The sequence below is a fragment of the Colletotrichum tamarilloi genome (genome assembly GCF_030869305.1).
Source record: "Colletotrichum tamarilloi strain Tom-12 chromosome Unknown Scaffold_77.1, whole genome shotgun sequence".
In the NCBI taxonomy this organism is placed as follows: Eukaryota; Fungi; Ascomycota; class Sordariomycetes; order Glomerellales; family Glomerellaceae; genus Colletotrichum; species Colletotrichum tamarilloi.
Genome location: NW_026849460.1, coordinates 50535 through 72860, shown reverse-complemented (window position 1 = coordinate 72860; position 22326 = coordinate 50535). Strand labels below are relative to the sequence as shown.

General features: G+C 54.7%; 7 protein-coding genes across 7 annotated transcripts; 4 read left to right on the top strand and 3 right to left on the bottom strand.

Moving 5' to 3' along the window:
* Nucleotides 1–156: 156 nt before the first annotated feature.
* Nucleotides 157–1045, bottom strand: CTAM01_12476 (uncharacterized protein; the record flags this gene model as incomplete). Its single annotated transcript, XM_060528482.1, has 3 exons — nt 157–257; nt 312–384; nt 449–1045. 3 exons carry the CDS (start codon nt 1043–1045, stop codon nt 157–159), a joined length of 771 nt encoding a protein of 256 aa, XP_060376871.1.
* A 990-nt stretch (nt 1046–2035) lies between these two features.
* On the top strand, nt 2036–4309 carry CTAM01_12475 (chromo domain-containing protein; the record flags this gene model as incomplete). The annotated part of the gene is made up of 1 exon (XM_060528481.1): nt 2036–4309. The coding sequence occupies one exon, from the start codon at nt 2036–2038 to the stop codon at nt 4307–4309; it is 2274 nt and encodes a 757-aa protein (XP_060376870.1).
* Nucleotides 4310–5668: 1359 nt separating this feature from the next.
* CTAM01_12474 (gliotoxin biosynthesis protein GliK) lies at nt 5669–7003 on the top strand (the record flags this gene model as incomplete). Its single annotated transcript, XM_060528480.1, has 1 exon — nt 5669–7003. One exon carries the CDS (start codon nt 5669–5671, stop codon nt 7001–7003), a length of 1335 nt encoding a protein of 444 aa, XP_060376869.1.
* Nucleotides 7004–7701: 698 nt separating this feature from the next.
* Nucleotides 7702–9098, bottom strand: CTAM01_12473 (glycerol-3-phosphate dehydrogenase; the record flags this gene model as incomplete). The annotated part of the gene is made up of 2 exons (XM_060528479.1): nt 7702–8923; nt 9040–9098. The coding sequence occupies 2 exons, from the start codon at nt 9096–9098 to the stop codon at nt 7702–7704; spliced, it is 1281 nt and encodes a 426-aa protein (XP_060376868.1).
* A 4886-nt stretch (nt 9099–13984) lies between these two features.
* Nucleotides 13985–14309, top strand: CTAM01_12472 (uncharacterized protein; the record flags this gene model as incomplete). The annotated part of the gene is made up of 2 exons (XM_060528478.1): nt 13985–14098; nt 14145–14309. Coding segments are annotated over 2 exons (279 nt in total), but the record flags the coding sequence as incomplete, so codon positions are not given.
* A 1354-nt stretch (nt 14310–15663) lies between these two features.
* On the top strand, nt 15664–20531 carry CTAM01_12471 (glycogen debranching enzyme; the record flags this gene model as incomplete). The annotated part of the gene is made up of 3 exons (XM_060528477.1): nt 15664–15893; nt 15990–20373; nt 20436–20531. The coding sequence occupies 3 exons, from the start codon at nt 15664–15666 to the stop codon at nt 20529–20531; spliced, it is 4710 nt and encodes a 1569-aa protein (XP_060376866.1).
* Nucleotides 20532–20857: 326 nt separating this feature from the next.
* On the bottom strand, nt 20858–21984 carry CTAM01_12470 (uncharacterized protein; the record flags this gene model as incomplete). Its single annotated transcript, XM_060528476.1, has 3 exons — nt 20858–21379; nt 21519–21686; nt 21811–21984. Coding segments are annotated over 3 exons (864 nt in total), but the record flags the coding sequence as incomplete, so codon positions are not given.
* Nucleotides 21985–22326: the final 342 nt, after the last annotated feature.

Sequence of the window (22326 nt, the reverse complement as noted above, 5' to 3'; positions counted from 1 at the left end):
GGGGCTGGGTCGTCATGATACATACTTTTCCTACGCGATACCCCTATTGCTACAAAGAGAGGAGGGCTGCCTTCGCCCGCTAGCCATGATCCTGATTAATCCTAAAGAAACTGTTCTTGGCAGAGAGCCGTGGTGGGTGGTCGTTGTGGTGGTACTCTACACGAAGCTGACACGCTTCTTGTTGAAGGCTCGCTGGTCCTTGAGCCATTGACGGTACCCCTTGACGCTTGAGATTTTCTCGCCGTAGAAATCGGGGACTAGTAGAGATCAGCACGTGAGAGCGTGGCATATTGATTGGGGAGTGTACTTACCAGGGTTACCAACAGAGGAGACAGAGGGGTCAACACGGTTCTTCTTGATGCGGGCGAAAAATTCCTTCTCCTTCTGCGGCAGTAATCCAGATTAGAAAAAGTCCTTGTCCTCCGGAACGTAGAAGAGGGCAACTTACCACCGTCATCTGAGTCTTCCACCTCTTGTTCAGCGTGTAGAACACCAGAGAACCAACGCTAGGTCCAATAAGCCATCCAAGAGCACCGAAGCCCATCGTCATAAGGCCCATCGTAATGAAAGGATCCAGCGGAATCTGTGTCACCAACGGGTCCGCAATGCCAGTAGCCAAGATGCCAGCACCGCCAACAAAGGATCCCAATCCAGAAATGACGCTGAAGCCAAGCTGCCACCTTCTACGGGACTTGCGCAGCTGGAAGAAGGTCTCCCAGTCCAACCTGTCCCCCGGCGAAGGGGCGGACTTTTGTTGCGCCGCAGCGGAGGCGGTAGCGGTAGCATTGCAGCGTTGGGAGCAGGGTTGGCGGACGACGCGGGCGACGATGGAGGACGAGGGGGATGCGGCAAAGGCGGCGCTGGTTCGGGCGATGGGGCCGGCTGTCGAGGCGAGACCAATTGGGCGGGCAGAGGCTTGGTGCTGCTTCATGGAGGCGGTCGAGTACGGGCATGCGGTGGTGCGGGCGATGGAAGAGGCAATCGATGCGCGGGCGGCGCCCTGGCCGGCGAGGCGGATGGCGAAGGTGCTCGTGGGCGTCAGCATATTTGCGAGGCCTTGGCGAAGAGTGTTGATTAGGTTCGGGTTGTCGTGGGCATCGACGTTGCGGTGCGCGCGGGTGGAGGGGAGATTTTCTTTTGGTGGTTTGGCTTTGGTTTGCGAAGAAAGAAATGGAAACCGAAGCTGGGATGTGGTGGATGGAGCTTTGTGCTCCTCGCGATGAGGTCAAGCTCGGCCCACCAAAGATTTGACGCCCTGCACAGCGCGCCGGTAGACGCCCAGCCGCAGCTTCTGCACGGACCCTTTTGCAGCACCTGCTTCCCCGGATCGCATGATCCTGAATTCCAAGGGTACTTGGTGCCTTAGGTAATACAGCATCACGCTCAGCTAATTACTACCTAAAGGTGTTGTATAAGGTAGTAGGATTTGTTATATTAAAGATGAATATTAGTTTAACAGAATTGAGCAAGCTATTTGAGAAGCAGGGTTTTTTTTTATTTCTTTATACTTTGATTTTAAGAAATAAACTAAAAAATAATATTAAATAATAATTGATTTTTGATGATTAAAGAAGTTTGTAATGAAATAAAATATCTTCTAATGTACTAATGCTAACTATTTTAATTCTAATGAGTATTGGGATTTGTAGTGGTCATGCTGGTGGAGAATAAGCTAATTAAAGTACTAAGGCTTCTAAGTTTCCTACCTCTCCCACCCCACCGGCGTCACTGCCACGAAACACAGCGCAGGTATCGGCAAAACACGCGCAAAAATCAGGTACGAAATTTCGTGATATGAATGAAATTCTTCAATTGCTGCCGTATTTTTCTGACGCCTCTAGTCAGCGGCGTTGTCGAGAACAAAAGCGTTGTCTTTACTGGCGGAAACCGCGACACGACACGAGACGAACACGAACGCCGATTCCCAAACCACAGATACCTGCTTTAGACGACGGACGATCCTACCGAAGCCTTCTCCGACCTGCCGCTGCACCGTTTCGTCCAACGGAATCACAAAAAAGGCGTCAGGCGTGGCATGGTGGACTTCTCCGAAAGGAGCAAGAAAACCATGTCGCGACCTTCAAAGAAACTCGTCTGGTTCGGTGGTCAACCCCCCACCCCGGCCGACACCAGCAACGGCGCCGCCACCACCAACACTACCACCACATCTTCCGCATCCTCACTACCGGCCCGGCAACCCCAACCGCCCCGAAGGAACCCCGAACCCGAGCCGCGCAGGCTCGCCGTAGTCCTCGAAGACCTCCCGACCTACCGCCGCTATAAACGCGGCTCCGGACCCCCTTTGCGACCGATAACCCTCGCTCCGCCGCGCGACTCGACGGCCTACATTCGCGACGAGTTTTTCGTCCCGCCCGCGCTCTCTGACGACGGTAAGAAGCGTCTTCAGTACGTGGTGGGATGGACCGACCTACCGGCCGCGCGGGTCGTGATCGATGCCGAGCAGATATGCGACTACGTCTCGCCCATGGCATACGAGGAGTGGTGCGCTGCAAGAGCTGAGGAGCGGGATGAGGAGGAGCGCCGGCTGGAGGAGGCGGAGAATGTGCGCGCTGTTGAGGAGGCTGTAGCGAGGGAGAGGGGCGTCGCGATACTAGGCGAGAAGGGTGGAAAGGGGGCGAAGAGGGGCCGGAAGAGAAAGCATGTAGCGGCGGAGGAGTTGAGGACACCACCACCCGCCACGGCCGCGGACGGAGAGAAGAAGAAACGGGGCAGGCCGAGGAAGAATGCGCCTTCGCTTTCTACGCCGTCCAAGAGCGCCTTGGTGGACGACTTCAGGGAGCTCGACACGGAAGGCGACGCGGACGTCGAGATGGAAGAAGTGGCCGATGACGAGGCCGACGACGAGGCCATCTTCAGGCAGCTCAATGGGACCGGGACAACAACACCTTTGATTCTGACGGAGGACTCATACGACTCTGGCGAACAGAGCAGTCTACCCGCGGGCCTAGAACCCCCGAGCAAGAAGCAGAGGACCCGGTCACCGAGACCGGCCTTCTCGCGGTTCATGCCGGGAATCGAGACGGACACCAGCAGCCGGAGCACGCCTTTCGACTCGTCCAGAGGCGCCACCAGCTCACCGGCCCTGCCGCCGCTACCACAACCGCCAGCGCCGGGTCTCCAGGGTAGTAGTGGCCGGCCTCGGGAGACGCCCATCTTCCCGCCGATACCCCCGGCCTCTGCGAACCACACATCCACGCCCACGGCTCCGCGGGTAGCAAAGACGCAGCAACCGCCGAAGCGGTCCCTCCTCTCAATACGAGATCCCTCTTCCACGCCTCAACAATCGTCCTCACCAAAGGTGCAAACACCTACACCAAAAGCGAGCAGTATGCTTCCCCCGCCAGCCACGGCGCCCCCCGCGCTGAACCCGACACAGAACGGGACAGGCACAAATACAGGCTGGAATCACACACCAATACCCAAGCCCGGCTCCACGCCTTTGATATCAAACACGACCCCCTGGACGATCTCCCTCGCGGCCTCAAAGTCCTCGTCCTCCTACTCCCAACTGACGCCCTCGCAGCCAGTTCAGTCAATAGAACAACCCATCTCTACGACGCCTATACCACTACCCAAGATACCGGGCCCAAAACCACACATCGCACCAACCTTACGAGAACCACAACAAGCAGCCCTACCACAAACCGCCTCAGCACCTCCCGCAACAACAACAACAACAGGCAGCAAAACCGCAGTCACAAACTCTAAACCCACCACAACCAAACTTCACACCGCGCGGAAAACCGGAACGGCAGCAGCATCAACAGCAACACAGGATGATGACGAAGAAGAAGACGAAGACGAACAAGTCTACGAAGTCCTCCGCATCGAAGGCTTCGAAGACCGCGTCTCCCGCCGCAGCGGCAAGAAATTAGGCCGCTTCTTCCAGGTCCGGTGGAAGGGCAACTGGCCCTCCTCCATGAACCCGACCTGGGAGCCAGAGTCCAACATCCCGCAGCACGTGATTCAGAGGTTCTACTTTGAAAAGGGCACCACGCCGAAGAGGAACGTGCAGGCTGGCGCCATGGATAAGTACCTCGTGCCGAAGAAGTACTCGTCCGTGTCGCGGGCGGTTGAGGGCGAGGACGAACTTGTCAGGGGCCATGGCGATCACAGCAATGGCAATGGTAATGGGGTCCCGGCTGCGGCTAAGGCTGCACTCGCGACAGAGGACGGAGATGAGAATGCTATGGATCAGATTAAAGTCGAGGGCGATGATGATGAAGGCAACGATATGATGCTCGTTACCGACTTTCGAAACCTTCTTGACCCCGAGCGAAGGTTCTGAATAGCAATGACCAAGTTATGAGAGCGATTCCCTGTGAGCATCGAGTAGGATCAAAAACAGTGGTTTAGATTCGCGACCAGCGGGTAGCCACATATCAAACAATAAAGAAATAAAAAAAGAATCAAACAGTGATACCAAGACCAGGATATCGTTTTTCCAGGCAACGTTGTGGGTCGCCCACTGGAAGTGATGTCCTCGAGTTGTATCCAAGCCTGGAGGACAAGAGATATGTCACCAACTTGTTTCAATTGGTTGTTTATAGATGTCCCACAAGCTCCCCACATCACGTATGGGATAATCTTCCAGTGTCGTGGAGACAATATGTAAACATGGGTGAAGCCCATTTATGATACCTTTCTAGAGGTTTGCGATGTTTTCCTGGCCTCTTGGATTTTCATTTTTGCAGTTGAGGTTCGCGAACATGATGTTCCAAGAGTTGCTGAGGCTCAAGTCAGCGAGAACGCAACTTACTCACTATCGGTCAGTTATATGTGCTTAGTGCGACCCAAATGAGATACACGGAGAGCATAGCCAGATAGTTAAATTATACATTTATTTCTTCGAGCTCTGGGATCTCGTTGACTTATCGAGTAAGAAGAAAGGATCAGATGATGCAGCACAGGCATTGTGGTCCGTTCTCTGCAGAGTAGTGTAGACTCAAGGGCAATGGCATTTCCAATCTCAGGTAGAGGATTGGAGCATTTGCACAGTATCTTCAAAATACCCTATGCCATCGTGTTAGACCAGCTTCGAATCCCATCAGCTCACGACGTTGACAGGTGCGAGTTATTGTCTGAAAATGATTCCGCAGCTCACCCCCGCCAATCCCGCATCCCACCGCCCGGGGTTTACATAAGCCAACCCTCCAACTCCGACGCGCGCGCATTCTCCGTCCGCCGCTCCCCCGGCGCGCCCGCAGCGAATGCTACTTGACACTAAGGTATCCGTACCTACTCCGTAAAGATAAGGCACTTATTAGTAGGCCGGGAACCTCCCTCAGAGCGTCGTCATCCAAACCCCCAAAGTCCGAACGTCAGAGACACCCGGGGCGACACAAAAAGTCTCCCGCGCCCACCCACAACCAGCTAGTACCCTGGCGCAACTCATCAGTTTCAGCATTTCCCTTCCCGCTTCAACATCCCATCTTCATCACTCCTTGGACTTTTCTGGCATCATCCCAGCTTTTTCGGTCTCGTTACCTTACCTCTCATCTATAGCTCGAGCTTAAGCTCGAGCTCATTCCCCTCCAAGAACGCCAGTGCCTCTCATCACGGAAAATAAAACCGACCGACCTGGCTTCGCCTCCCACAATACCTTCAACCTCGTCCGTCGCAATTCGACGTTAAAGCACGGGGGACAATGACAACCTCACTCCCCCAAGAACCAATCTGCCTCCTCCGCCGCCTAAAAGACCTCGCCACCCTCTCAACCTCCTCCGCCCCGTCCGAGAAATCTTACCCTTCCATCAAGAGCATCCCGCGCACATCCCCCTCCCGCCTCGCAGCAGCAGCGGCAGCTTCCCCAGACGCCTCCAGCAACGATGCACCTTCCACCCCCACCGCCCTCGCCGTCGCCGCAGAACAGACATCAGTCCTCTACCTAGCCTACGGCTCCAACCTAAGCGCAGAAACCTTCCTAGGCGCCCGCGGCATCCGTCCAATCTCCCAAGTAAACGTCTCCGCCCCAGGTCTCTCCCTCGTCTTCGACCTCCCCGGCCTCCCCTACACGGAACCATGCTTCGCCAACTCGGCGCCCCGGAAGATCCCCAACCTCCCGGACCCGAGCGACCCTCCCAAATTCCCGCCCGTGCCGCCGCTACCGCCTCCGTCCGCCGCGTCGAACCAGACGAAGAGGGAGAAGAACAACACCGTACCGACGACACCAGACCTGGGCTGGGACAAGGGCCTCATCGGCGTAGTCTACGAAGTCACGCCCCGAGACTACGCCACAATCGTAGCAACAGAGGGAGGCGGCTCCTCCTACAAGGACATCCTGACCCCTTGCATCCCGCTCCCGCCCCGCGTCTCCGTCCCCGAGAAGCCGCCCATCGACATCCCCCGCCCGTTCCTCGCGCACACGCTCTTTTCCCCGTCCATCCCGGACGCCGAGCCCGATGAGCCTGACACCACCACCTCCTCCTCCTCCTCCTACAACTACAGTAACGCCAAGGACGGCGGCGACGACGACAAAACCCCAACAGACCCCCGCAAAAAATGGTACTACCGCTTCCTCCGCCCGACCCGCCGCCCCGACCCCGCCTACGCGCAACCCTCGCCCCGGTACCTGAACCTCATCACCTCCGGCGCGGCAGAGCACGAGCTCCCGGACGACTACCAGCGCTGGCTCAACTCCCTCGTGCCGTACACCCCGACCTCGCCACGACAGAAGCTGGCGCAGTGGCTGTTAAAGGCGCTCTTCCTCCCCGTGTTGCTGGTCTTCTTCGCGCTGAACAAAAAGGTGGCCAACAAGGAAGGGAAAGTGCCCGTTTGGTTGGGGGTCACGTTGGGGGTTGTGTTTAATTTGCTTTGGATGGCGTATGATGCCGTGTTGAGGCCTGTTTTTGGGGATGGGGAGAGGACGCAGGAGGAGGAGGAGGGTGACGAGAAGAAGGGGTGGGTGAGGGGCAGGTCATGGAGTGGACGTGTTGGGTGTGGTGATGAGGAGAAGATGGGATTGCTCGAGAATATGGACTGAGAATATCGTCTGGGGATATTACTGAAGGGTATGGAGATGTACATATATGTAAGGGATACATATACAGAGAATTACGTCTTGAAGGATCTAGGCTTAGCTTGCTTGTACCGTTCCATCAGACAACGGGGACGTTATACGATAATGTAACTAGATTGGAAAAGCAAAAAGAGTTCACCATCGGTGTGGCTACATCTCTTGTCGGTAATAAGGTGCTCATACTGGGATTCGAACTCGGGTACTGGCTAAGCCTGTCGTCGAGTAGGCTGGTTGGCGTAGGAAATGTAATTGTCGACCATGAAACACTCCACCACCCAGACAGTTTGACCTGACCCGTCGACCCAGACGGGCGCCTGCTGGCTGGTGACGGGAATGAAATTGGAGGGGTATATCAAGGATGAAGGACGGATGATTCACTTGGTAGCGCGTAGGATATATCACCAACCACAAGATCGACCAGAACAATGTGTGTCATTGCTTAACCTGTCTAAATCCGTTCCTTCACACCGTGCCACTGCGGTAAATGATCCAGGGATATCAACATACATCTTTCAAAAACCGATAACAAACCCAATACTCCGGGCCTCTACCACATACTCGCACACACCAGCGTGCCGTTGGACCTCTTTCCGTCACGATCAATAATGTTCCGTATTATCCACATGCCTCTTTTTTATATTCAAACTCCCACAAAGTAGACCCTAGTTCTCCGAAGTAGACACCAAGGTCGGGATATCGTCGACGCTATATCGTCCCTCGAGAATGCCGTGCACGGCAGTGAAGAGAGGGTAGTGCTTCTCCTGGCCCCTCGCCTTCAAGAAGCTGTTGACCTCCTGCGCCGTGCTCGTACCCTGAAGCAGCTGACCGTTCAACTCGCGCTTTTCAATCTCCTGCACGCTCAAGCCCTCGGCAACGGCCATCCTGGCGCACTTGAAGTTTCTGCCACCGCTGCACGAGGTAATCAGATCCGCCACGCCGGCCGACTCCTCGGTAAACGTCCCCGTGTGCACCGTCTGGCCAAAGAACTCCTTTCCAAAGTTGACCATCTCCAGCAGGCCCACGCGCATGATGGCGGCCTTGGCGTTGTCACCCCAGCCCCGGCCGTCAACGAAGCCGGCAGCAAGCGCGACAATGTTCTTCAGGGCGCCGCCCAGAGAGACACCAGCGACATCGGAGACCATGCGGACGTGGAAGTAGGGGCGGTGGAAGAGGTGCTTGAAGATCTGGTGGTCCAGGGGCGGGTACTCGGCGGGCACGGCGGTGAGCTTCGTCTTGGAGGTGCGGCCGCGGGCGTCCTTGTGCTGCATGTCGACGGGTGTCAGGGGCGCAAGGCCATTGCCGCCGTTGGCGTTGGGGTTCGGGGAGGTGGCACGCGGGGTCGGGGCGCGCGAGTTATCCATGGGCGGGGGGTCGTAGGCGACGGTGGTCTCGGACCACTTCTCGGCGGCGATTTCGGAGGCAATGTTGGCACCGGAGAGGGCGCCGCAGTAGATGCCGAGGCCGTCACCGATCCATTCGGAGAAGAGGGAGACGCCGTCGTCGGAGACGTTGACACCCTTGATGCAGGAAATGCCACGAGCAAAGGGCAGAATGTGGCCGTTGAGCTGCTTGCAGACATTGCCGATAAACTGGTGGGGGAGGTTGAAGATGAGGATGGTGGAGTCCTTGACGGCGTCCTGCAGGGAGGGGTTCGCGATGATGTTGTGAGGGAGCTTGATACCGGGCAGGTATTTTGTGTTTTCGTGGTATTTGTTGATGACGGTGGTTAACTTTTGGGGCTTCTCGCCTACGGAGGCATCGTAGTAAGGCGATGTCGAGTCGAGGGTGACGTCCTCCTCGTACACCCACATGTGCACATCTTCTTCGAAGAGGTCGGGGAAGGCCTTTGTGTTTTCGGCGACGATCTTGGAAATGGTTGAGCCCCTGAGTTGGGTTATGTTAGTGTCTGTTCATCCAGTCGGTGCGGTGGAAGCTATGGGGGAGGAAGCTATGGGGGTCGCGATATGAGATATTGGGGTGTATGAGAGGAACTAGCTCACCAGTTACCGGAGCCCACGACGGTCACCTTGTGCTTCTTCTCTACGCCGAGGGAAGCCATTGCGGATGTGGAGTTGAATCGTCGTAGGGGAAAGCTGCTTCTGGCGATGGAAACAACAGGACGCAGTCTGAAAAGCATGAGGTACAGTGGAGCAAGAGGGTAAGGTAGGAAACGCGTCAAAAAGGAGGGGGTGAAGGTTATCTTAATAAGTAGTGTACTGGCCGGGACCTAGAGGAAGTATCCGTACAGTGAGGTACGGTAAGGCCCAAGGATAAGGTAGGTCAAGTGGAGGAAGGGTAAAGCCGGGAAGTTCAGGTAAGACAGCTACGGCAAGGGAGGGTCCAGACAGGTATCGGCACCGGCTCTTCTTTCGGTGTGTGTCGTGCGTGTCGTGTCTTGGTTCACGGGTCCTGGGGAGGGTCACTCGGCGGTCACGAATCGAATGGAAGCGCGGCAGTAGCAGCAGCAGCAAAAAGCAGTTGATTAGCAGTGAGCAGCAGATGGCAGAAAGAAGAAAAAAAAAAGGGTGCAGCTCAGCATGTGGTTTTGCCCCTCCATCTTTCCTCCCCCTGTCTGTCTCCAGCTATCCCGGTTGTCCAGTGTCTTTGAATCTTTCCGGGAATCCACCAACGCCCACCGCACTCAATGCTGTTGCATTTTGGTGTCGGTTTGCTCCTGCCACCACAACTAGGTACCGCCGCAAGCAACCCCAGTTCGATCCCCGTCCTGTGAGGGAAGCTGCGACCAATTGCAGCCAGAATCCGCAGTCAGCTCAACTCTACCTACCTACTTTAGTACCTGAGGTACTGGGGTGCTCCTGCCCAGCGGCAGTGTTGAGAACCAGCATGACGCACATCCAGACCAGCAGGGTCGCGGCAGCAGTCGTGACCGCTTTCCCAATCAAGTATAGTCGCTCAACGAAATGCCAGGGGGTTGAGGCCGAGTCGGCGGGCCCCTTCCCTAATTTTTTCTGGTCGGTCCATCTTTAGCACTCGCTGTCTGTTCAAAATACTTGGGCAGGCAGGACCGAGCTGAGTGCTGAGTTGGCCCGGGCGGGCGAAGGTCCCTGACCACCGGGGAGCCTCGGCCGGACACTCCGCCTCCTCCGGCCCTGGCCGAGGCAAGTAGGGGCCCGTGAATCTGACATTTGCACGTTTGTTTGTATCGTGAAAACAGCGAGTCAACTTCCCTCTATCAGTCCCCATCGTCTCCATCATGTTCTCCTCATTGACCCCAAAGCTCGGCTTGTCACAAGACAAGAAACAAAAAAAAAAAAGGTCAACAAATTGCTCCTCAGCCCACCATCCCTATCAATTGTCCCCTCTGCCTCCGCCTCCCCATGTCCACAGTTCCAATGTTCGTGTCTAAAAGTGGATTCACTCTTGGGTGGGAACCCAAACAAATAAAACCGATCCAAGATTAGATGCAATGCACCATTGGCACTCCAATCCTCCCACTTCGCCCCCCACTGCCAGGATCCATAGATGGGAAATCACATGCCAGAATGCCAGCTCGTCTTACCCCTTTCGCTTCTTCACCTGTCGACGTCGTGCGGCGGACGGCGTCCCTGAATCCCGACCGCGGGGGTAAATCGTTAGTCCACGATGCTGATCGTCGCATGGGGCCACCCGGATTCATGTTAACGGAGCTCGGGTTTCCTCAAATGTTTCTGCTGTTTCCTCATTGGCACGACCACGAGATATCGCGGCAACGCGGCGTGCGGTTGTGGCCGCGCCGCGGCAGACGCCAGACATCCCGTCGACTACATCCCGCTCGCCACCGCCGTCGCTAAACTAAATTGCCCCTTCTTCCCGAGTGACATCTGATTTTGCCGCCTTTCCTCAATGTGGCATGGTCCTGCCATCGTTGTCTCTGTACCATTTGCGGCCGAGTGACGATCCCCACGATGGCTGACATGTGCTAGATTCCTTTGACAATGTCATTGTTCAACAGTCGCTCTTCGAGGCTTGTATGACATCTGGCAGCCTGGAGTAGGGGTCCACACGTCTCCCTGGCTGAATTGCCTGATGGTTCTACACCTGTCCAACCCCAGAAACGTAGATGAGCGAATGAGTGCAGTTACAGATGTATTCTAGAAGGTTCGAAGTAGCATGCGTACGATCAATATACGTCATCCTGATTCTTCCGCGAAGCAGATATACTATTGGACAGCAGCCGTTCATGCAGCATGGACTTCCTTTGCTCGTAGCTTGATGGAGTAAGCCAGACTGAGGCTAGTCAGTCAGTCTCCCGAGCACTTGAAGCTGTTGCTACATGGACGAGTAGGTATGCCCAATCTCACGGTCAGTTGCCTGAAGCCGCCCCATTAAGCTCAGAGCAATTAAGATGCCCCGGTGACTTCTACTAGTGGTCCACACAACAGCTCTGGAGAAACTTCGTCTATGCTGTAGTCTCGTTGACGCTGCATGGTGATCTGGCCCTAATATTACTAGAAGTAGTGACAGCGAACCCTAAGGAAAAGGGGAGATGAGGCAAAATCACGCTTCCTCTCGTCTGGGATGACTCAATCCTACTGACAATGAAATATTCGATTCTATTCGAGAGGTAAAAGGGACGGTCCGCACTGACCTAAGTGGAATGGTTATAAAGCACATGTCTTGCCCGAAAGATTCTGAGACTCGCGTCAATGCCGGGAGAAAGAAGATCGAGAAATCGCGGGCAGGGTATGTTCACCATGCATAATGAGGCTCAACCCCATGTGGCGCTGGGATATGGTCTCATTCGTCGCTTTCGACCACATGCTCTGCCCTCGAGGTACCCCGGACTTGGCTCCGGAAGATCCTCAACCACACTTCAGTCATCATGAGACTCTATTTATGAATACATCGCACCAGCTTCTTGCTGAATCGCCGATAACTATCTACTTCGCAAAATGGAAACCTTCCCGGCATGATGGTAATTGCCAGTACTTTAGGCTTACGTAGCTACGAGGCGTTGTTCTATGGCCTAAGAAGCAGCACAGCTGTTGGGACAGCTTGTGGCTTGAATGATAGCTAAGCTAAATACTAGGAGGGTCAGGATGGGTATGGTGTATCTAGAGATGTCGCTTGTCAGAAACCCGCACTTACCAGGTTCCAGGTAGTGAGATTCAAACTCTAGTGGCATGCCTTGTGTGTTGTCTGAGTAGTGACGGCAAGTCACCATATTTGGGCGATGCAGCGGGTAAGAGTTTGTGATATTCCTCCAGTGTCACCTCACATTATGAGAAAGTAGATATTCGCCCCTGGAAAATTAGTTTGTTGAGTGCTTTGCTTCATCTGTGCTTTCTCTCAGCCCGAAGATAGATTTCATGGTTACAAATAAATGCATTGCCACTTAGCATTGTGGCCTTAGTCGACACTGCTTCACCATCCTAGAGACGCTATGGTAGTCTGACAAGACACATGTCCATCATGATGCTGTAGGCAACACCTTGTAGACAAGCAAGTGGAGTTATAGTTTTTCATTGGGGCTGGGAAGTTTCTCGACTTCTTTACCTACATGTAGAATAAATCCCAAACCCTCATGGCTTTGTTGCATCCGAGATACTATGATACACATCGCGTCCAGACTGCCGATGGGAAAAGTCCTTGGTCAAAGCCGCCCACCATGAACATTGAGACAGCCTTCTCCTACACCAAGTCTAGCGGACGGCCGCTATTGGACAGTGCCGCCAGATGAAAGAAAGCACAGAACACCGTTGATGTTATCCAGTCATGTTGCTAACGAGCCTGGCTAAGCCACCCTTGCAGCCTGAGCTATCTCCCACATGGGCACGGCGAGGCTATCTCTGGTTACAGGGGGCGGACAGGCTAGACTCATATAAGAGATGAGCACTAAGTGCGTCTTGCATGAGATACGTCATGGCGGGAGAAATAGACATGGGAGCACAAAAGCGGTGTCGGCTCCATAGCATCTGCAAAAGAGTGAAGACGTGGACCAGTCGGAGGAGGACCTTGGAAGAAGGAGGAGTTGGGAAGAAATACTCATTTTCGAGAGTTCGGATAATGGGGGTGAAGAATGGGAAATGAAGAATTCGATGTCGCGTTGCGACGGGTGATATTCAGGCACGGAAAGTCAATTGGAGTGGCACATGGAAGGTAGCTACGAGTAACGCTGGTTGCTGATCAGCGAGAGCAAAGCCAGGAAACGGGAAGGTGTGACAGGCTACCGATACCTCAGGAGGAAGGGAGGAGGAAAGCACCAGCGAGGGCAAGAAGGAGCACAGGAGGGTGGTTGCCGATTGTGCGTTGGAAGCTGAGCTGGAGCTATCTTTCCGGAAAGAGCAAGGAAGGTGCAAGGTGCTAGGGAGGGAGAAAGGAAGGCGGGGCATGAAACCGCGTCTGTGCAGCAAGGCGAGCCGCTAGAGCTGATGCGGAGTGAAAGCTGGTGACGTCACTTTCTTTTGAGTGCTGGGATGGAGCTCTTTCTGATTCTAGTCTTCCATCTTTTTGTTTATTTTTTCTTCATCCGATTGCTTCGTTTCCATCCACGTCTCTTATCCTTTACTCTACCTTAGTAATGGAACTCGAGGAAAGGAGAGACAATGAAAAGAAACACGAAGGTCTTCAACGAGATATGGCATGCCAGACGCATCAGATCATGCTAGAGCCTGCCTTAGTTGGTGCACATCGACGTGGACCGCGGCATGCGCCGAGAATCGCACAGCTTCCGAGTAGTCAGATCATGGTCGCCCAAAGGATTCCCGGCCCCTCATACGAGCGAGCCTCACTGCCAGTGCCTGCTTCAAGCCAAATCAGGTAGAGGCCACCACCGGCAGACCATGCAGAAAACATCTTCAGTATCCATCTTTGCGATGACCTGAGACGGCATATCGATAAGACAAACTTTGACATTACAAACCGTTGGGATATGACGATGATACTCCAAGAAAGATTGGGCATGGATTACAGCTGTCGGACTCCTCTCTATGACTTGATCCCGGTCTGGCCTGTCCTGGTCTTTCATCTCTGCTGCGGCCTGCCGTGCTCCCCCAGTCTCGTCTCAGTCCGAGTCTCCATCCCCGGCATGCGACATTAAATCCCCCGGTTACCGCTCAAGTTTGTTGCACACACGATATGGAACACTCGCCGCACTGGGCCATAGGCACACTGGCTGGCTTTTCACTGGCCAACTCACACTAGTCTCTCTGCATCGCGATCCAAGAAGCACCCAAAGAGTGGGAATTCTCAGTGTCGACAGCGGTCTGGAATCTCGAGGATCGCGATGACGGCCCACGACCAGCGCAGCGCTAAGACCAAACTCCGCTAGGGCGTCTAGAGCAGCATGGGAGACCCCACCGAGCGTGCGAGCCTCTGTGTTGTCCCCGCCCAAGCTATCCGGTTTGGGCGCTGCCAAACATTCCCATGTTTGCCGTGCCCGTCATTTTTTATTTTATTTTAATTTTGGCAGCTTTGACAATTGCGGGTTTGCTGCGGGCGATGACATCCATGGATGTACCTTCTCTGCATGCTTTTGGTGGAGAGATACATGGCTGCCCCGCCCCCCGCCTGTCGTTCGAGTCTCTGTTCACTGGAGCATTGGAGACTTTTTCTTCGTCCTTTGGCTTCCCGAACTGACTGACATTGGAAGCTCTTGCATTTGGCGAGATTAGCATAGGTGCCAGGGGGGGGAAAAGCCATAGCTGGATAAGTACCTCAAGATGAGGTGAGGCAGCTTGTATCTCGTCAAATTTTCCTTTCCTTGTAGCTGTGTTGGTGAGAAGTACCTAGGCGAGATGGCCTAGCAGAACTCTCAGCACTAAGACGGGATACACGGAATCCCAGCGTTCTTCATCGCATTTTGACCAGAGCTTCCGCAGCCCCCGGCACCTTGCTTTGCTTTCCGTACCTTGGATTGACCTGGATTTCTGTTGGATCTTCTGCTACTTTGCTGAGCTCTTGGAATTTCTTAGGTGAGCCTTGCTACTTTGGCCTGGGAACGAAAATGAGGCAGGGCAGGGTAAAGGAGCATAGCGAAACCCCGCCATGTCTTGCCCTTCCTGATCTTACCTGCCGTACTTTGGTACAAGGTGAGAAGTAATTAAGGTACATGAGAAGACCGGCCGGGCTGGGAGCTGTTGGGAAGGTGAGGCCATGTACCTGAGCTAAGCTGATGGTGCTGTCTCTCTTTCTGGCCCAATCCGTCATATCGTCACCGTCCTCGGCCGTGTTTTTCTTTTCCTCCTCCTTCTCTCCCACACACTCTCCAAACTTCTTCTCTTCCTATCACCTTTGCCTATTCCACCTCTTACAGCAGCCCGTTTATCCTCGAGGCCCACGGCCAGCTCATTCTACCGTCGAATCGTTTCGCCTCCATCTCTGTCGCCTCTCAATCAATTGCACCTGCAATTGCCACTCGCTCCATCTAGCTGCGTCTTCACCCTCGCTCAAACCCCAGCAACCGGCCCATTCTTTTTCTGGCCGGAATCGTCTCCGCATAAGCCAGTGCGCTCTCTTCCACGTCCAGGTCATCTACAGGCCCCATCCACGCCCAAGGTTCACGGTCCACGGCCACAGCTTGCTGCCCGTCGTCCCCAGGCCCCGTCCTCGACCTCGCCCTCATTGATACCCACGCCGCCGATCTGTCCGCGGGGCACGAAAGCTGCCTCCTACAACCTACGCAAATGGTCCCGAAAACCATGGTATCCAACGAAGTATACCTCCTCCCCCTCAACGATGATGGCTCGCCTCAGGTCGCCGGCGAATACATCTATCTCGCCCCAAAGACAAACGATCCTGTAACAATTCGCTTTGCAATCGAGGGTACCTCATCCATCTGTCGCCATGGCAGTCTGTGGGTCAACATTCCAGAGCAGGGCGCCGAGTTTCACAGAGACCAGTTTCGCGAGTTCAAGTAAGCTTTCTCTGCGGCTTCCACTGCTCCTCATTGCCATTGTCCAGTTTCTGGCGTGTATTCGTGTATGTAGCTTGCGACTCATGCGTTTTCTAGACTGAAGCCCGACTTCAATCGGACAATTGAAATCTCCATCCCCATCTTCCAGGCCGGCGCTTACGCCTTCTACACCACCTATGCCGAGCTGCCAGAGCTTGAAGAGGAGCTCGACTCGACTCCCCAGACCGGCGCCACCAACAAAAAGACGCCCCTCTACTACATCGATGTCGCCCCGCGTCTCAGTCTCGATGGCCGCCCGCTGCCACTGCCCGCTCTGTCCATCTTCTCAGTCATTAGCAAGTTTATGGGCAAATACCCAGGCGACTGGGAAAAGCATCTTCGCGGTATTAGCGATCGCGGTTACAACATGATTCACTTCACCCCGCTGCAGGTTCGCGGTGCTTCCAATTCCCCATACAGCTTGTACGATCAATTGGGCTGGGATCCCGAATGCTTCCCTGCCGGCGAGAAAGACATTAAGGGCTTGGTGGAGAGCTTGGAAAAGCAGTATTCCCTCCTTAGTTTGACCGACATTGTCCTTAATCACACGGCACACAATACCGCATGGCTGCAAGATCACCCGGATGCCGGATACAACTTGGTCACGGCACCTTGGCTAGAGTCCGCGTGGCTGCTGGACTCGAAGCTGTTGGAGCTTAGCGAGAACCTTGAGAAGCTTGGACTTCCCACCGAGGTGAAGAGCGACGATGACCTCATCAAGATTATGGACGCCATCAAGAAGCAGGTGATCTCCGAGATTCGCCTCTGGGAATACTACGCCATTGACGTCGAGCGCGACGTTGAGGCGGGCTTGGAGGCTTGGGTTGCCGGCAGCACCACCCTGCCGCAAGACACCACTGGCGACGCAAATGTGACGGGACTGAAAGACGCATCTCTCAAAGACCAGGCCGATTTCCTCATCAAGAACGGCCTTCAGGGCGGTGACCGCATGGGCGAGAGGTTCAGGAGAAAGGTCGACCCTAAGGTGGCTTCTGGACTTCTGTCCACCATCTTTGGACGCTACGAGGGTGAAGGGGGTAGCGGTCCGACCAAGGCGGCAGCTAAGTCAAAGTTGGTGTCTATTCTCGACGAGATCAACCTGCCATTCTACAAAGAGTATGATAACGAGCTCAGCGAGATCCTGCAGCAGCTCTTCAATCGTATCAAGTACTGCCGACTTGATGAGCATGGCCCGCGCATGGGCCCCATCAACAAGGAGTTCCCTCTCATCGAGACCTACTTCACTCGTCTGCCCAAGAACGACACAACGGCCAAGAACAAGCCCGAGGAGAATGTCTTGGTCAACAATGGTTGGGTTTGGGGCGGCAACGCCTTGGTCGACAATGCCGGCCCGGATTCTCGCGTATACCTGAGACGCGAGGTCATTGTCTGGGGCGACTGCGTCAAGCTCCGCTACGGCAAGGGTCCATCAGACAGTCCTTTCCTGTGGGAGTTCATGACCAAGTATGCCCGTATGCTCGCCAAGTACTTTGCTGGTTTCCGCATTGACAACTGCCACTCTACGCCAATCCATGTTGCCGAGCACATTCTGGACGAGGCACGCCGAGTCCGACCGGATTTGTATGTCGTGGCAGAGTTGTTCTCTGGCTCCGAGGAGATGGACTATGTCTTCGTAAAGAGGCTGGGTCTGAGTGCTTTGATCCGTGAAGCCATGCAAGCATGGAGCACTGGAGAGCTCAGCCGCCTGGTCCATAAGCACGGCGGTCGTCCCATTGGAAGCTTCGAGGTTGACGAGATTTCAAAGGCAGACCCTAAGTCCCCAATGAGCCCCATGAGCCCGGCCAACGAAGGCAGCGACCTGCTCAACGGGAGCAGCCCGTCCTCGCGAGAGATCATCCGGAGGATCAAGCCTGTACCAGTTCAGGCCCTCTTCATGGACTGCACTCACGACAACGAGACCCCGGCTCAGAAGCGTGATGCACGCGATACCCTCCCGAACGCCGCTCTGGTCAACATGTGCGCCAGTGCAACTGGCAGTGTCATGGGTTATGATGAGATCTACCCCAAACTTGTTGACCTCGTCAACGAGACTAGGCTGTACACGTCTGAGTCATCCTCCAAGCCTGTTAAGATTGGTGGCGGCGGAAACGGCATTGGCGGCATCAAGAAGCTCTTGAACCAGATCCACACCCTCATGGGCAAGGACGGATACGATGAGACTCACATTCATCATGAGGATCAGTACATCACCGTACACAGAGTACACCCTGAGTCGAGAAAGGGATACTTCCTGATTGCCCACACTGCTTTCCCTGGCTACGGCAACGGCAATGGCGCTTTCAACGCGGTACACCTTGGAGGCACCAAAGCCCGTCATCTTGGCAGCTGGATGCTTGAGGTGGATGCAAGCGACGAGGCTCGCAAGGAGGCTCTGGACGACAAGAAGCTTCTGCGTGGCCTGCCTAGTCGCGTGGTAGATGTCCCCGGCGTTCGCATGGAGGTCAAGGGCGACGATACCATTATTACTGTGCGCGACAAGTTCCCTCCTGGCAGCATTGCTCTTTTCGAGACATGGATCCCGGCAGCTGAGCACTCATCTGGTCTCGACAACTACGTCACCTCGGGTGCTAGGTCCGCGGTTGAGAACCTGAACCTGGTGGATCTCAACTTCCTGCTTTACCGATGTGAGGCCGAGGAACGTGATGGAAGCGGTGGCAACGATGGCTGCTACGAGATTCCCGGCTACGGCAAGCTCGTTTATGCCGGTCTCCAGGGATGGTGGAGTCTTCTGAAGGATATTATCCGGGACAACAACCTTGCTCATCCTCTGTGCCAGAATCTTCGTGACGGCCAATGGGCTCTGGATTACATTGTCGGACGCCTGGAGCGCATCAGCAAGACTCCCGACTTTGAGAACCTTGAGAAGCCCGCCGTCTGGCTCAAGGAGCGGTTTGATGCGATTCGCAAGATCCCCAGCTTTTTGCTGCCAAGATACTTTGGCCTCGTTCTGCGCACCTTGTACACTGCCTCTTGGGAGCGTGGACTTGAACTCATGAACGACAACGTTCGCGAAGGACAATGGTTCCTCCAAAGTCTCGCCATGGTCAGCGTGCAAGAGACTGGCCTTGTCAAATCTGGCTCTTTGTGGCCCAAGAAGCTGGTCCCATCGTTGGCTGCCGGTCTGCCTCATTTTGCCGTCGAGTGGGCGAGATGCTGGGGACGTGATGTCTTCATCTCCTTGCGTGGTCTCTACCTTGGCACCGGCCGTTTCGACGAAGCAAAGGAGCACATCCTTGCCTTTGCCAGCGTTCTGAAGCACGGTATGATTCCCAACCTGCTCAGCAGCGGAGCTTTGCCGCGTTACAACTCTCGCGACTCCATCTGGTTCTTCCTTCAGTGCATCCAAGACTACACCAAGTTCGCACCCAATGGACTGGACCTGCTCCAGGAAAAGGTCAAGAGACGCTTCCTGCCTTACGACGACACCTGGTTCGATGTCGATGACTCTCGCACCTATTCCCAGGAGAGCACCATCGAGGATATCATCCAGGAAGCGCTGCAGAGACACGCATCTGGCATGTCCTTCCGTGAGGCCAATGCTGGTCCCTCGATCGACTCGCAGATGAGTGACAATGGCTTCAACATTTCCATCAAGACTGACTGGGACACTGGCATCATCTTTGGTGGTAACCAGAATAACTGCGGTACATGGATGGACAAGATGGGTGAAAGCGAAAAAGCTGGCTCAAAGGGTGTTCCCGGTACACCCCGTGACGGCGCTGCCATTGAGATCACTGGTCTCCTATACAGCACTCTGAAGTGGGTGGCGTCGCTCAACCAGCAAGGCAAGTACCAGTATTCGTCCGTGAAGAAGGCAGACGAGTCGACAATTTCTCACAGAGAGTGGGCCAACCTGATTCGCGACAGCTTTGAGCGATGCTACTGGGTTCCTCTTTCTTCTGAGGAAGACGGCAAGTACGATGTCAACCCGCAGGTCATCAATCGTCGCGGAATTTACAAGGACTTGTACAAGTCTGGCAAGGAGTACGAGGACTACCAGCTGCGTGCCAACTTCCCCATCGCCATGTGCGCGGCACCCGAGCTCTTCGATCCCGCGCATGCGCTGCACGCCCTCTTGGTAGCCGACAAGTCCATCCGTGGGCCTACAGGCATGGCGACTCTCGACCCCGCCGATCTCAACTACAGGCCGTACTACCGCAACAGCGAAGACAGTGAGGACTTCGCCACTAGCAAGGGACGAAACTACCACCAGGGCCCGGAATGGCTGTGGCCAACTGGTTTCTTCCTCCGCGCCCTGCTCAAGTTTGACCTCGCCAGAAGAGGTGACCAGGCTGGACGCATCGAGGCCTTCCAGCAAGTTACGCGGAGGCTCATGGGCTGCAAGCAGATGATCCGGGAAAGCGTCTGGGCCGGACTCGCGGAGCTGACACAAAAGGATGGCGAAGATTGCCCCGATTCTGTAAGTTGTTTCTGATTGTAAACAGTGGCTCATTTGCTAACAAACAATAGTGCCCTACACAGGCGTGGTCTGCCGGTTGTCTGATTGACTTGTACATGGATGCGGCTGAAGAGCAAAGCGACAAAGCCAAAATCGCCTTACCTGTAAGGACCAAGTAAATGATTCGACGTTGCGAAAACTAATAACTCCTACTGGGAACCGTATTCAAATTAGTTAGGCGCTTTGAGAGTTTCCACGCGGATGATGCAGAAAAGACACCCTGGGCCCGATCAAAAGCAGTATGAACTTTGTTGATTTTTGGATCCGAACACGACACGCGTTTAATGGCATATAGATAGACTGCATGAATATTAGCATGGTACACCTGAACTGCGTCTTCTTCGCTTGGTCACACTTGTAGATGTCGCATAGTTCAAGTACACGAGGGTGAATAACCTTTGGCTTTGCGTACTCTTCACGCGTGCCGAACACATGTCAGAAAACCTCACTCAAACCGAATCGAATACATGAGATTCTTGACAGGTTCAAACCTCTCCATCCCCTCGCCCCTGAGCTCAAAAGCAGGAACCTCATCAACCCACGTCTCAATCCTCGCTCTCCTCCCATGTTGCGCCGCCACCCTCGTCCAAAACTCGACAAAACTCGCTTCCGTGTGCCGATACAGCCTCTGGCCCTTGTGCATCTCCTCCCTCCGCGCCTCGCCCTCCGTCGTGCCCGCCGTGCGGCCGAAAATCAAGTCATTTGGTTTTCCCGAGAGTAAAGCTAGCAGGAAGGCGGCGTAGGTTTCTTGGTCTTGTAGGCTGAAGCAGTGCTGGACGTAGTTTGCTGTGATGATGGTGAAGTTGTTACGCCAGGAGGAGGGGAGGGTTGAGGGCGGGGAGAGGGCGTTTGCCTGGAGGAATGTGATTGGGGTGTGAGGGTCGTTGAAGAGCGATTTGCCGGCGGAGAAGAAGGAGGGGGTTAGGTCTATGCCGTGGAGGGATTGTGGGGGTGAACCTGCGTGGACCTGGGGAGTTGTTAGTTGATTGCTGGTCGAGATGGCTGGTCGAGATGGTTTCATGATATTGTGTGGCATTCTTGTGGAGCTGATGGTAAGGGTGCATAGAGTGTAAGAAGTCAGGCAGGAGGGGAAAGGATAGACGCACCAGACTACGTAGATCCTGACCAACGGCGCATCCAAAGTCGACGAGGTTCTCGCCTCGTTGCGTACGCCACACGGCCTCGTCGAATTCCCTGTTGTTTCGGAGCTGTAGCTTGAGGAAGAGCCAGAGGCCTATGCATGGGTAGGGACAGTCGTTCCATGCCTTTCTGCGCTGAGGAGAGAGAGAGGCCGTGGGTTAGTACTTCGTTGACGATGCTGAGGAAGTCGGGTTTGGGAGAGTCCAGGGGGGGGAAATGTGAGTGTGGGTTTGAGAGGTCGGGCGGTGAGCAACCTACTGCTTCTTCGAGATGGTCTTGGAGCTTATCTTCTGGGATCTTTGCGTATTCTATAAAGAGCCTTTTTGTATGTTCCTCGAGAGGGGGAAGGGTCTTGGTCCAGAATGGGGAATTTGTGTCTCGGTCTGTGGGGATGCGGTGGGCTGGGAGGTTGGGGGTTGCTTCATCGGCTATGGCTGTGGGAAACGGGATGTGGTAGAACAATTATTAGAAAGATGAAGCTTAAGTCAATTTGCCAAGTCATGTATGGGAGAACGAGGGGAATCGACATGCGGATGGTTGTAAATGTCTGTGTGCTGGTAGCTGGGAGCCGGCGAGCTTAAGAAAGCCCCGTCGGTCGGGGATTATTTGGTAATCGGAGCCGATTGGACTTCATGTTGGGTGCACGTCTAGTGCTCAGATGAACTCACGTATGGCGTGTGATAGACTTCATGCCAGCCTCAGTACCATTCATAGGTGCACGAATGAGGAGCGCCCTCTCTAGTTTGAGCTCGCGTGCCGGCAGCCGTTGAATCG